Source organism: Mustela putorius, unplaced genomic scaffold, assembly GCF_011764305.1.
Source record: "Mustela putorius furo isolate JIRA1106 unplaced genomic scaffold, ASM1176430v1.1 tig00003853_pilon_pilon_pilon, whole genome shotgun sequence".
In the NCBI taxonomy this organism is placed as follows: domain Eukaryota; kingdom Metazoa; phylum Chordata; class Mammalia; order Carnivora; family Mustelidae; genus Mustela; species Mustela putorius.
This window is the reverse complement of record NW_025422005.1, coordinates 53,695,026-53,710,516: the sequence shown is the minus strand read 5'-3', so window position 1 is coordinate 53,710,516 and position 15,491 is coordinate 53,695,026. Positions and strand designations below refer to the sequence as shown.

The 15,491-nt window shown below is 37.5% G+C and overlaps 1 protein-coding gene across 1 annotated transcript in view; it reads right to left on the bottom strand.

Annotated features, from left to right (window-relative positions):
• The window catches only part of PDE4B (phosphodiesterase 4B), a 449,163-nt gene extending 447,411 nt beyond the window's left edge, over window positions 1-1,752 (bottom strand). Inside the window, exon 1 of the mRNA XM_045064680.1 lies at window positions 1,655-1,752. Coding sequence (XP_044920615.1) covers window positions 1,655-1,696 — 42 coding nt within the window. The 5' untranslated portion in view covers window positions 1,697-1,752. The remainder of the gene's footprint in view (window positions 1-1,654) is intronic.
• Between the last annotated feature and the right edge of the window lie 13,739 nt (window positions 1,753-15,491).

The window sequence follows — 15,491 nt, the reverse complement described above, 5'->3', positions numbered from 1 at the left end:
TTACCATGGGTACTGAGAACTCAAGAGTGTGAGTTAAGGGAAGTTTCCTTGTGGTCAGGGAGTAGAGAAGGGGAAAAGAAAGAAAGGAAATGTCACAGGTGATAAGACTAGAAAACTAATCAAGAGTAGAAATGGTGATGGCAAAGGGATGTGTTTTGCAGGTCAAGAGCCTCATAGCATAGCTGAGTCTCTCTCTGGACTTGTGACTCCAAGAAGTTCCCACAAGCACCTACAGGGACACAGAAAGAACCTGAGATTTAGCCTCAGCTTTCCTGCTAAGAGATCTGTTTCAGCATGAGGCAAAGGGACCAGAAATCCTTGCAGTGAGCAGACCAAAGGTAAGGACTAGACAGAAAGCAAAAGCAACCAGAATCCCCCACTGAAAGGTCAGGTGAAGAGTCCAGGCAGTGGGAGAGAAGGTCAAACTCACAGCACAGTCAGAAGGTGCACTGCTCACAGTGACAGCAGGCAGACCCGGTACTGTGACATGCCGAAGCAGCACTAGAACAAGGACAGAGACTAGACAACCAAAGATCTGGGGGAAATGAGCTGTTCTTCCACTGAACAATAGGAGATGCTAGTGGAAAGGGGACAATACAAGATAAGGACAATACCACACATCTATTACAATAATGTTAATTAATGTTAAGTCCTTTCAACTAATGCCATGTAACTAGAGGGAAGGAGTAAGAACTGGGAGAAATCCTGAAAGACAGAGCATTTACCCAAAAGGCAGAATTTTACATTAATTGGCAAGTTCAAGTTCCTCCCAGCTTCTCCCCATCTGCGGAACCAGGAGCTTAACAACAAGATGAGTTATCACAGAAAGCAAGGAAAATTACTTCTTTTTCCTCCCTCCCTCCCTCCCGCACATCAGATTGGTGGCATAGGATTTTTAGTTCAATTACAAACAGAAACTGAGTAAAAACTGGACAATTAAAGACACACTAATGGGGGACTGGTCAACTGAAAGCAAAGGAGATAATTAATCTCAGCTGTGCAAGATACGAAGCTAGGAGATGGTGAGTTTACAGACTTCTTCAAATGACCTGGCTCAGAGTTTCTAAAAGAATGCATGTATCAAGCCACCCTGGGCTCTTGTTATAATGCAGTCTGATTTGTAGGATTAAGATGTAGCCTAAGATTCTGCATTTCTAATAAACACCGAGGCGAAGCTAATGCTGGCGCCCTAAGGATCACCCTTGAGTAGCCAAGACCTACAGGACGTGTATATCACAAGCTTTGTACGAGCAGTTGTCAAAGATCCCACTATATGAGGTGACTCTCGAGGATTAGCTGTCCCTGGGTGAAGACAGGGAAGAAAGGGGAACTGATAAGGCAGGCAGTATAGAAAGAGAAGTTTCTAAGAGCTAGAATGTGAGCATCCACTGGAGAGAGATTGGGGGGTTGGGGAATGAGATCATGAACTTCAACCTGAGCCCTCTCCCAGGGCAGAGAAGACAGTGTTCCTGCAGTCTACCATGCAGAAATATGGGGCCAGGTGCTGGCAATGCCTGGGTCACTAAAACAACTAGTGACAACGTGGTGGTGTTCAACAACCCTGCCCACCCTTTGGATAAAATTATGAAGCAACTTCTCCATGGAGCAGACAGAAAGTGGATAGAATCGAGCAACTCTGATTTTTGGAACTTACATCATCAGCTGTCACTGCCATGACACTCCTGCTTTTCTTCATTATAGAGGTGAAAGATATCCCCTCTTAGGATGTCTGTTGCTCAGCACAGTTCTGCTGCTGATTTTTAAGATCTATGGGGGGGAAAAAAAGAGACACATACACAAAAAAGAGCTCAGTATCCTTAGCTGAATATAAATACATGGTTTCTTTGTATTCTCCAGACTAACATTTGAATGTACACAGTGTACACATATAAGTAAATACCACAATTTCCTAAGACAGTTCAATCTGATATGTGAGAAAAGAGGTTTGCACGATACAAAAAACTCAAAGAAATTAGTGCAAAGCTACTCAGGAGGAGAGAAAAGAATAAGAGGGTGACACTTTGGCTCCCAAATAATCCGTAATCATTAAAAATATAGAAGTAATACATATTTCTGAAGGGCTTTATATTTTTTTTATACAGAATTTCATCTACATAGTAGTCTGTGAGATTATTTCCATTTTTTTCCTAATGTGGGAATAAATGATCAGAAAAATAATTGGACCAAGGTAGAACATTTAAAATATGGCAGATTTAAATTTAAGGAACACAGGGCTTTGATATTATGGTCCAAAAAAAAAAAAAAAAAAAAACCAATACAGAAAATATACATCACCAAAAAACCCTTAATTTCAAATTTACCATCACTTTAAATCTCTTATTTGTATAAGCACATAGTTAAATACTTATTAAAGATAATTTTAATTAAAAAGAGCTAGAATTCCCTGGTCTAAATCACACAAACCTCCCCATTTTGAAGAAGAAACACTGCAATTCATGACATTTTTGTGTGGATCATTGGAAGCTCAATACTACCATCAAAATTTAAGGGTACATCTTGGTTGTGCAACTCCACAGAGAAAAACTCATCTCTTGTTTTGAAAACCCAAGCTTTTTAAAAAGGTACAAATTCATAGTTTAGGCATCCAATAGTCTATGAGAGAACATAAAATATTCTGCTTGCAGAAGCAAACTGGAAAAGATATACTATAGAAATCCCTGAATCTAAAACGTGTTAGTCCATATGGTCGTTTCTCAAAATCTTGGTTAAAAAAATGTCCTGCATCATTGCTGAACTCAAGAAGGTCCTATGTTTTCTCACTCTATATGTTTAAACTCTTAATACATGCCTGATTCAAAAAGTCTGCTTCTCGAACATGAAGATATATATAGATTAAGAGCGTGATGGAATTGTAGCTATGTGACTAGGAATACTAAGTAGTGGCATTGTACCATCACCCAGGAAACCAGGGTTGAATTTCTAACACATAATTTGACTATATTATGCAGGAGTTGGCAGCAGAACTGATAGAGTGGGTAAGAGAGTGGGGGAGGGAGGAACTTTGCCTCTGTGTGTTCTAGGGAGAGAATCCCATAGGTTTTTCAGGAGTTTGATTCAATATGCCAAGGAAAAGCATTTTCTCAGCATACACCAAGGAATGATTGAACTTTTCTAATGCTGACCAAATAGGAGTAGCCAAACTTCCAGAGCTTTTACTCAAAGGTCCCTTTGACACCTAACAAAAGTAGACAAATAACATTTTATTACATAGGGATCTTCAATATTGAGAGCTTCTGTAAAGTAGAATCTGGAAAAAAAAGGGGGGGCATGCTCCTAAGTTTTTTGTTTTGTTTTGTTTTGTTTTGTTTTTAAAAAGCAAGATTCAAAATTAAAGTTTTACATTCAGGATACAGAATTAGATATACCCAATGATTTTAATTCTGTAAAAATAAAAGCATGGAAAAATACTAAAGAAGCTGTGTAAATAAAAGCATGGAAAAATACTAAAGAAGCTATGTAAATGATGATAGTGGACATCATGTAAGGGTTCTATAAGAGGTTTTTCTCTCTCTTCCATATTTTCCAGATTTTTTGTGATATATTATTTTATAACCCAAAAACTGATTTCATATATATTTTATATATTTCATTACATATTATATTATTATATATTACATATAACATATTAGCATGTATTGTTAATATATATTATTAATACATGTTATTAATTATATATAATATGTATTAATTTATATAAAATAAGGACCCACAAAATACATAAGAATTTAACTTATTTTTTAAGTTATTATATTGTTATAAAACTTAATGCATCATATATTTGGTGGGCCATCTTTTTGTGAGGTAAATGATAACTGTTTATCCTGGGTGAAGAAACTAAGAAACAGTGACAGCCTAGCACTTAAGTCTTAGGCCGTAGCTAGACGATAAACTATGTGGTCTCTTAAATATCTATTAGGAAAGCACCAAATGAATTTGCACAGTTAATAAAATACATGCAGCATTATATCACATCATGTAACTGGTAAATTTAGCATCAGTACTATCAAGATGTGGGGCACCTGGATGGCTCAGTTAAGTGTCCAACTGTTGATTTTGAATCAGGTCACAGTCTCAGGGTCATGAAATGAAGTCCTATGTCAGGTTCCATGCTGAGCGTGGAGCCTGCTTGAGATTCTCTCACTCTCCCTCTGCCGCCACTCATACTCTTTCTTTCTATCTCTCTCAGGAAGGAAGGAAGGAAGGGAGGGAGGAAGGACTATCACAACGCGAATGTTATTTACAGTCAATTTCAAAAAATCATAATTAATAGAATGTGGGTCAGGAAAAAAAAAAAGAACACCAAAGCGATCTCTAATAAATGGCTTCACATACTAAATTAGTAAGAAAACTCTACGAAGCAATATCTACTTTTTATCTTACATCAATTTTGCTTGGTAGGAATTGCACGCACGCACACACACACACACACACAGACACAAAACCAGAATAAAACACAGAAACTGAAATAGAAATCTCTAAGCTATCTTCAGCAGGGAGGGACAATGATCAAGTTTCCCTAATAGAAATAAAGATTTTAAATATACCTTCTTAGACTTACACCAAGTATGATAAGAGCCAAATGAAGCTCAATGCATACTTAGGTTGCTTCGTGTCTTGGCTATTGTAACTAATGCTGCAATAAACATGGAGTCCACCCATAGACAAATGGGTAAGGAAGATGTGGTACACATAGATGATGGAATATTATGCTGCCATTAAAAAAGGAGTGAGCTCTTTCCATTTGTGACAACATGGGTGGACATGGGAAGGTATGATGCTAAGTAGAATAAGTCAGACTGAGAAAGTCAAATGCTATATGATTTCACTCATATGTGGTATCTAAAAAAAAAAAGACAAATGAATAAATAAACAAAAAGCAAAATCAGATCTATAGACACAGAGGAAAAAAACCAATGTTGCTAGAGGGAAGGAGGGTGCAGGAGTGGGGAAAATGGGTGAAGGGAAGTGGAGATATAGGATTTCGTTATGGAATGAATAAGTTATGGGACTAAAAGGCACAGCATTAAGAATATAGTCAATGATATTATAATAGCATTAATGGTAACAAATGGTAGCTATACTTACAATGAGAGAGCATAACATAAACAGAAGTTGAATCACTATGCTGTACACCTGAAAATAATATCACATTGTGTCAACTATACTCAAACATAAATAAAAATATATTTTTAAAAATTAAGCTCAAGGCAAATATGGCCCTTGAGAATTTTGGAAGGAAAAACTTACACATACTAACTATGTACTTGGTAGATAGTAACTGCTCAAAAATATTTGTAAAATTAGTAAATCAAAGAATATAATTAAATGCTAAAATCTTATGTATAGATAAAACTTTTCTTTGAAATAAAGAACTAGTTGGTGCTGGGTGTCAGGGAAGCTTAAGAAGGAAATGAGGTTTCTTTTTAGCCTTAAATAATTGGGGTTTGTTTAGTGGAAATAATGATGAACAACGTGGTATGCAAAAATATGGAATGGAACTTAATACACTAAGGGTATGATACAGGCAGAAAGATGCTATGCTTAGGAAATTTAGGCAGAAAGACAAAATGTTCCAGCTAACATCAGTAGATCTTCTGGCAAGCAAGAATACTTTTAAGAGGTCTGAGCCATGGAAATAAACTTCTATCTTATGACACTTTGAGTGTGAGAGTTTATGGGATAAATTTATGTGCCTTTAACTAAGATCATGTCCTGGCTAGGCAAAAGCAGGATCTCAAGTTACAAGGCAGTTTTCCAAGTGTTATATATTAAAAATATTTTTACTTTATATTCAGAAATAAAACACAACATCTGTTATATAACACAGGAAAAAAATAGAGGCGAGATATTTTCTGGATATCCCTCATTTTCCAAAGAGATCCTCCCCTCTACCTTTTCCATCCTGGACATAGTCCACAGGTTTTCTAGCCCTCTGGCTCCTGGGTGTGTTCAGCCAATGGGAAACAGAGGCAGTAGACCAGAGGGCAAGAGGAAAGAGAGGTCCTTCTCTTTTGGCCATGGTGTAGCAATGGCTAAAGTTTTCTACTCTAGGTCACAGCTCTGCAAGCACCTGTCTTTGCACATCCCTAGGTTCCATTAACTAGTGTCTCCACTGACCCTTCAGACGTAGGACCGTGGCTAGCCTTGTGGTACCTCTTCATGCCTTTCTGCTTATCTTCAATCCTGACCAAATCTCTTGTAAATAGTACCTTCACTAAATAGTACCTCTCTTTCACCCCTTTGAGAGTACAACCTACTCCCTGCTCTATTAACGAACAGGGGTTGAACAAACCATTTTATTGCTGATTGTTAATGTCAGCTGCCTTTCATTTAGGCTAACATAGATTGAGAAGTTATGCCAGTTTAGGCACTATGCATACATGATTTCCAATACCAAACAGCCAACCAAAGGAGGTGGGCACGATAATAATGACAGATGAGGAAATCAAGTCTTAGAACAGTAATGAAAAATGCCCAACGTCACACTCTTCGCTGGTTCAGACCAGAACATTCTGATTCTAAAGCAAAGCCTCTTAACCCATCACTGTGCAGCTGATTGAGTCTTATTCACATCTTTTCAAGGCAGTAGTGAATGAAGTGATTTTTACTTCATTTTCTGATTTTGGAAATACAAGTTAAGTTGATTAGTTTTCTGGAATCTTCCTCCCTAATCAGGTGAGGACAAAAAGAAACACTTTTTAAAAGATACTGAAGTCTTTAAGTGCCTCAAATTTAAAGAAAATGGAGACAAGAGAAGAGATCAAGTTCTCTTAATCTGAGATTATCCTTCCATTAGCAAAATTTGCCTCTCAATAGATAGAACATGGTATGTTTCATTAAAGCAAAATATTCCTAAGAATTTCTAAGGTGATGAGTGAGTATGAGGACTATAAATTCCATTTCTGGCATATTTTAATCATTTTCCTATGGTTCTATATTTCACCACCTAAAAGATGCTTTTAAGCTTACATTACTCTTTCATAACATTCTCTTGTGTTCAAAGACTACAGTATTCTTCATTAATTTCACCTTCCCTTCTTTCTCTTTCCTCCACAGAGATTTTAAAACTAAAATGAGGGAAAGGACTCTGGCTGCTATAGCACCAGTATGAGTTTCTCTTTTGACAGGTTATAGCTATCAATACTAGTAATCCTGGGCTGATAGAAATTTCGATGACTAATAATAAACATTCTAAAATCCTGCATCATGGATACCTCCTAGATCAAGCCATGAAGAACTGAGAAAAACAAGAGTAATATTTTTGAGTTTTTAAGAAAGCTTTTTTTTTTCCCAGCTTAAAGATTACCCTTTATTCTGAGATGATTTCCAAAAAGTTTGATTTTTGACTTCTGTGTAATTGATTTACTGAAGAATCTGAACTCAGTAGGGCACAGATATGTAATAGTTTAAATTTTTTTCCAGTAACTGGTTTCCATCTGCAACATCAAGTCCATTTTCTCTTCTTTAACAACAGTTCAAGGCTGAGTCCCTTACTGCAACTTATAATTGCTTTAAATCACATCTCCTTCTCTTTTCCTAGCTCAATGGCCAGGCTCTGTGGGACCACTCAGTGGCCAGTGTCTAGGACTTCGAGTGGAAAGAGGGACTGGTCTACTCTTTTAGTCCTCTTCCTTCCTTCCTCTTCAGGTTCTAGTTCTTCCCACATTACAGCAGAGAAGAAGAATTAATGAAAAGGAGAAAAGCCTTTTTACTCAACTGGACATTTAATTGTGGCTCTACTGAGTGCCACTGTTTTTCCAACAAAAGGCATTATATATTGATGCCCTCTCTAAGGGGTGTCCAAATGCTCATTTTATTCTTAGGGGTAAGTAGGAGATTCCCCATTGGGAAAATAAATGTTCTAGACTCCTCAGCTCCCATCCCCATTAATTTCTGTTGAAACTCTTGTTGGTATGACCTTCTTGGGCAATAGTTCACTCTCTTGATTGAAGTACTGATAAAATGGCTCAGGCCACAATGCACTTGATCCAGAATAAGCTCCAGCATCCTTGTCACACCGAATAGTGAGAGTATAGGGTGTTTTGCCATTATCTCTTTCCTCTGTCCTGCTATCTCCCTCTCCATTACTCTTTCTCCCTTGCTCAAGAAGTCACAAAGAGCAGATCAGAAAGTATTCTGCATAAGTGATCAATGGAGAAATGCGATACTATGTCAGTAACTTATTAATATCTTTCAGCCCCAAGCCAATCATTCTACTGATCTGTGGTGCTGGGGCAGAGACATTGCAAACTACATTTAAAGGTTCTCTTCCTAACTAGCTTCTTTTAGGTGCTGACAGTGGGAATCACTAGTAGGAAGCTGGAAGAGAGTTAGAGAAAAGGGACTCTCTTCCTGCATCCAAGAGTACAGACAACTTTGGCACTCCCTTCTAGCAGATTCAGAACCACCCATACAATACCCCATCGAACATCTGCTACTAGCTTCAGAGCAGCCCCTTGGTGGTTCCAGCTCCTATGGTAGGAAACCCTCTTGTGTATACCTAGATCTCATAACACCATCTCCCCTACTTCCCTAGGAATGGAAGCCACTTTACCATTCTTTGGATTACGTGGCTGACCTCTTTTCACTTTCATCATTCCATACTTGCATAAGCAATTTCTTGCATTAAATCACTTTTGCTTTCCTAATTAGAATCTACGAGATACAGAAGCTAGCCCTCCTTTTGTGAAAGATACCCCTGATCTCTACAAGTAGTTTTTCATCTCCAGTAGGCCAATAACTCGCTCCTCCCAAACCTCTCCACATCCATCCTCTCCCCATCCAGAGTGATTATATGGGCACTGGGAAGTTGCTGGAGTAATGGTAGGTATCAGAACCCACCTGCTACTTCCACAAGGAGTTGCCTGACCACTTTTGTATATAGCTTGCTATAGAAAATGTTGGATATTTTGATGGCTTTAGTCCTCTGTTTTATATTATGGTTGCCATTACTAGCATAACAGTAAAAGCCCTAGCCATCATTCTTTCGGATGTTAAAATTTCCTTCCATGAAATGATGATAATGTAATGGGGCATGAGCATTTCTTTTGTTTCTCAATGGCCTCAACAGAGAAAATGAAACATTGGCAACATTTGTCAGTCCTTTGATTCTTTAAAAATCTTACTGACTCGTAAAGTACAAATTTCTAAGATCCTCTGCAGCACACCAGTTAATGTCTTACCTTTTTAAAATAACGAGCATAAGATCTAGTTCAAGAAAGGGAAGGTTTTCTAATGTAGCATGCATTTGGGGAAGAAATACTGGACAAAGAGGAGTCTGAACTGGTATATCTTTTCAGAGATCCATAACCACCACACTATAGTTATCCCCTATGAAAACTGATAAAAGAAACCTCACTAAAATGGATTTGAGGGGTCAGAAAGAGGAACACAGAAAGGGAAACCATATGACTCAAATGTCAAATAATAAGATTGTCAATTACAGACTCCAGCAGAATTATCACCAGGAAAGAATCATTAACTACAGGTCTCAATAGGGCATTGTGTCTCCTATGAGGAATTGATCACCCCTGCAAGCCAGTCAATGAGAAACTATCATCAGCTTGAATGCTTAATTTTCTCCAATGGACTTCTATTCAAAACCACCCCTTCCAACTTCCTCCTTCTCCATAAAATAACATTCCTTTCCTCTGTTTGACTTGCCTGTGGTTTGCTATAGCTTGCATGTCCTCAATTGCAATTCTTTGCTACTCCCAAATTTTTGCTGATAAAGAAAGTTCTAATTTTAAGGTTAACACTGCCTAGCTCTGGAACTTTTGACATTCTCAGTTGTCAAGGGGTTTGTTTAGGGGTTGCATTATAATTATCAACAAGCTTTATAAATCTAATGAAATTCTAGTAAACTAGTGGAAGAAAACAAACAGTATAAAAATCAACTCTCCAGAATCAGAAAATATATAAAAATGCCCAGAATTCAATACATAAAATATAAAACTCCTCTCTTGAGTTTGCATCTACTGGTCTTAACACACTTTGAGAAACTTAGGACTACTGTACTCAACTGTAACTCATTTGGGTTTGACTATAGGGAAGATACATAGAGGAGACAAATGTGCTTCCCAAAAACTGCTCTAGTGGAGAGCAAACAAATTTGAGGGAAAAATGTGTATGTAATAAGACATTTTCTGTGTAAAACTCCTTAAGACTATAAGCACCTGACACTTAGATATAAGCATTTCTGGGAGAGAAAATCAGTTTGTTTAATTAGGCAATAAGCATCAAGGACTTTTGAGATAAAAATTTAAAAGTATTAAGAATTAATATGAATTTAAACCATTAGCTTAGCCTGAGAGAATAATAAGTAACAAAGAGATAATGGAATTCTTTTAATAGTCATCAGACTGCAAAGTAACTAGGCTAAATGCTGCTCTGAGTAAAATGTTTCTCCTGAACAACCATTCAAAATCAATTTCTACTATGAAATGTGTTCCCTGTAAATTACTAATAGGATACAAACTTGAAATCAGTACACATGTTGACAGAAAAGAAAAAATTCTTAGTATATAATAGGTTTGAATGAATGTTCATTTCTAACAACAACAGAATGGAAAGTGACAAACTATTCCCATAATATAAATATGTATACTTATATATATATAAACTTATATAAATATATCATTATATATTATATATTATTATATATCATATAAATATATATTTATATAGTATTTATAAATAATAAATAAATAAAACTAAATAAATTTATAATAATATATAATATATTATATTTAAATATATAAATATATTATATTTATATAGATATATAATATGATATCTATATAAGTATATAAATATATAAACATATAAATAATGCCTTAATGGTCTTCCACAAAATGGTGGCCTAGGAAGATCTTGAACTCCTCCTCCCACAGACACATCAAATCAACAGCTACATATGGATTAGTCACTTCTGAAAAATATCTAAAAACTAGATAAACTGTCTCTCCACAACAAAGGATAAAAAGACCATCCTCCCCTGCCTAAATGTCTAGCTTCCAATCAGCCTGAAACTAGGCGCTTAATGACTTTCTTAACTTTATTTTTTTAATTTATTTTATTTAAATTCAATTAATTAACATACAGTGTAGTATTAGTTTCAGAGGTAGCAGTCAGTGATTCATCAGTTGTAGATAACACCCAGTGTCATCATATCCTGTGCCCTCACTGATGCCCATTACCCAGTTATTCCATTCCCCGACGCCCCTCCTCTCCAGCAACCCTCAGTTTGTTTCCTAGAATTAAGTCTCTTACGTTTTGTCTCCTTGACTTTAAAGTGCCTACAGTCTTGTCTTCAGAGGAATGAATAAATGATTATTCATTCGACAATACCTCATGTGTCCTTGGAATGTGTCAGGATCACAGCACAGCGTCATAAGTGCTATGACAGGAATAGACAACGGGCTCCTTCGGTGAACAAATGAGTGAAGGTCAATTCTACAGGCAAAAATTATAAGGAAAGCTTCGTAGAGGAGGTTAGAGTTCTTTTACAGGTACTGTAGCTAAGGAACAAAGAAAGGAGCCGTTCTACCCTCCTTCTATCTATTCTCCAAAGTGTTTTTTTTAATGCAGAATTCCCTCTATTACTTCCCTGCATTACATTCTTCATGGCTTCCTGTTACATTCAGGATAATCCAAAACCCTATTATGCCATACAAGTCCCTACCCATCTGGTCTCTCCTTGCCTTTGCGGCCTCATCTTCTTATGTTGGTTTCCACCTGCTTCCCCACCTAATCCCACATCAGTGTCCACTTCATCTCATCTATCTTTAGCCAAATTGCATTTGGGATTTACCCACCATGTCTTCCATGCCTCAGGACTTTCCCTGCACTGTAATACTTCCTCGGTTTTGCCTGGCTCACTCATTCCTCAGCCTTCAGTTTAAATATCTTTCCTTCAGAAAAATCTTTATTGAATTACCTGCCTGTCACAAGGTCTTACCACATCATTACTTTTTTCTTAGTCACAGTATTTATCATAATTATAGATTTATTTGTAGGAAGACGTAGCCTTATACCTCTCAGAAGCTCATAGGGAATCTTGCTAGTCACTCTATCCCTGTGCCAAGCAATAAATATTTACTAAAAAATATTTAAATGAATAAAATATATATGATCTGTGCTTCTCCCTGAAATACTAAACGTGTGATAACCCAAAAGCAGCAGATAGAGGAGGGGGAAGGAGACTGAACCAGAAGGCCTCATGAACTACAAATACGACCTCACAAATAACTGATATAGACAGAATGTATGTTCTTACTCCTGTGACAGGAATACTAATAGTCTCGTGGTAAGCACGATTTTATAGTCCCTAAATATATTATCTCATATAATTCTCACAACTACTGGTGTCTCTATTGCACAGGTAAGAATTCTGAAGCATGAAAAGGGTAAATGAGGGGGGTGCCCGGGTGCCTCAGTCGTTGAGTCTGCCTTTGGCTAGGGTCATGATCCTGGGGTCTGGAAATCGAGCCCCTGATAGGGCTCCCTGTTGGCAGGAAGCCTGCTTCTCCGTCTCCCCCTCCCCCTGCTTGTGTTCCTTCTCTTGCTGTGTCTCTCTCTGTCAAATAAATAAATAAAATCTTTTTAAAAGGGGGGGGGCAGTAAATGAGGTAAATGACTTGTCCAAGCTAACACATCTAGCAAAGAACAGAGACAGGATTCACACCCAGTCATTGTGCCTCCAGAATTCATGCAATTAACTACTATCCTCCACTGCTTCTTGGAAGAGGCAAACAAGCATTATTATCAGAGACCAATGACAAATGAAGATGGGTTACAGCCATGATACAGAAGATAATTGGGAACAAAAGTGGAATTTCAGGACAAGATAGGACACACATAATTCTTAAAATAATGAAACAAAAAAAGAGTCTATTGTTTTCAGAACATATGGAGCCTATAAAAAGCGGCTCTTTTATATAATCTCAAACAGATTTACATTAAGTTGGAAAACTTAGACTATGTGTATAAAACATAACTAAAAAGGCATACTAATTTGCCTCTGTTTCTCTTAGACTTGAGCAAGAATTCACAAGTATTTTCTTTTTCTGTCTTTGCTTCAATATCTAAAATTATTTTAAGTTAATACAGAAGACTCTTGATATTCATTCACAAGGACTACATCTGAATGTAGCTTTTAAAAACTATCCACCAGTATAATGCTTTTCAAATATGTTTCATGGGACATGTGAGAGATAGATAGGATTTTGATCAAAAAGTCTTTTTAGGCTCAAAGACCCCAGGCACTCACCATAAATGTTTTTTCTTAAGAAGACTGAAATCAGAGGTACGTGGGTGGCTCAGTGGGTTAAGTCTCTGCCTTTGGCTCAGGTCATGATCTCAGGGTCCCAGGATCAAACCCCGCATCAGGCTCTCTGCTCAGCAGGGAGCCTGCTTCCCCCTCTCTCTCTCTGCCTGCCTCTCTGCCTACTTGTGATCTCTATCAAATAAATAAATAAAATCTTTAAAAAAAAAAAAGAAGAAGAAGACTGAAATCACAAAGTATAGTGAAACAGTGAAACATCATAGTGAGACCTTGCCTATTCAGTGATTATTGCCTATTCAGAAGCAGACATCCAATTTAGGGCCAGTCTGTCCCAGGCCTCCTAAAAGATCAGGGACCCAGATCTAGGGGGACATAGGAAAGGAAAAAAACCTCACAAGCAGAAGGCTGAAACTAATCTGGTGACACCAGAATGCTGGGTAATATTGTTTTGATATGGCATAAAAGAACATAAGAAAACATTTGCTATCGGTCTTTAAGTATCTTTATAGTCAGAAACTGTAATTCCCTTGCTTGTTTTTAAAGATGCAAAATTAGGCCTCACCGTGAGAATGGACTCACTCGTGAATTTAGCAAAGACTTGATACAACTTACATGTAAGAGGGGAGAGAACAGAAGGAGCAGGTATTAGAGAACAATGAGGCTTGGCCGCCACAAAATCTCAATTTTTATATATTTCACATTCTGAGTCTCTTTGTAAGATTTTATTTGACAAGAGGTTCTAACCCTTAAAAATAAAAGTTGGAAAACCGCAATAGTCCTCCCTATTCTACCCCATAAAATGCCTTAGAACAGTGTTTTCCAAACTTTATTCAAGTACCATCTTTGTAACTTTCACCATCCACAATTCCCTCATCTTCCAGATGCAAGAGAGAGCCCCTCAAAGCTGACTTGGCATTCACCTAATGAGTGCTGTAACTTGGACTAAACACCCAGTAATCTGGATTTGGTCCACAGTTTGTCCCACTACAGTGCCTTCATGTGCCCCTAAATTAAAGGATTTTGTTTTGTGTTTGTATTGCTTTTGGCAAAGTCTTATTTATGCATCAGAGAGCATGCTAACACACACACACACACACACACACACACACACACACGGCTTCAAGGCCAAGCAATTTATTTATGAATTCATTCATTCAAGTACTCAGGCATTCATGTGTGCATTCATGTATACAGCAGTCACTCATGAGCACTGCTGAGAGCCCTGGGCTTTCTAGGCACTGAGAACACACAGAGGAAAAGGCAGGACATCTGTCCTCAAGGACTGCAGAGCCTAAGTGGAGTAGAGTGGAAATGGACAGTTCACATAACTAATTAAATTACAGAGATACTTAGAAGGTGCGGCAGCCCCATACAGGAGGGTTACAGAAGTCTGCCTTGGAAGACCAGAAAGGACTTCCCAGGGGAGGCAGGTCGAAGCCATGCTCTAGTAAGACAAGTAAGATTTTACCATAAAGGTGAAGGAAAGTATGATTCCCAACAAAACAAGAGGTCCTCTTGCTTATCTTTAGCCACCAGTAAGAGCCCAATTAGTGACTATGAGATCTTTAATAAGTCATTTGATCCTTCTAATCTTGTGCTTCTATGGATGAAAAATCATTATTTGCTATATCTATTCCTGATATGGCTGCTTTCATATACGATCAATATTTTCAAATGTTAAAATGTTGCATGCCTTTGAATGATGGAAGCAGATGTGATAGGCATCTGCGGTTCTCCAGTAGAAACTGTATCGAGTGCAACCAATTGTTGTAGAACGGAAAACCCTCCCAAAGTGAATTCAAAAAACTCTAGGCTGAGATTCTAACTCTGTGGCACATTTAGCAGTTTACTTGACCTCTCTGAGACTTTGTTCTTATTTATAAAAGCAGGCACAATGCCTCCCACTTCACAGGGCTATCGTAAGGACTATATGTAAGAGTGAATGGCACCTGGAAGGGTCTTGTACATAGTGGGGCCTCATTAAATGATTTGCTGAATCACAATATTTCCATGAAGTCTTATCTTTTCACCTTATCACAAAGATGCCCACTTTTAACCTCCTTCCTTTTGGAAAACATAACTGAAATAACAAGACCTTATATAACTCTGCTTTAGAGCTATTTATGTCTGAATTTTCTTTTTACCAAGAGAACATAACAACTGCGTCACTGGGGAAAGTCTCCAG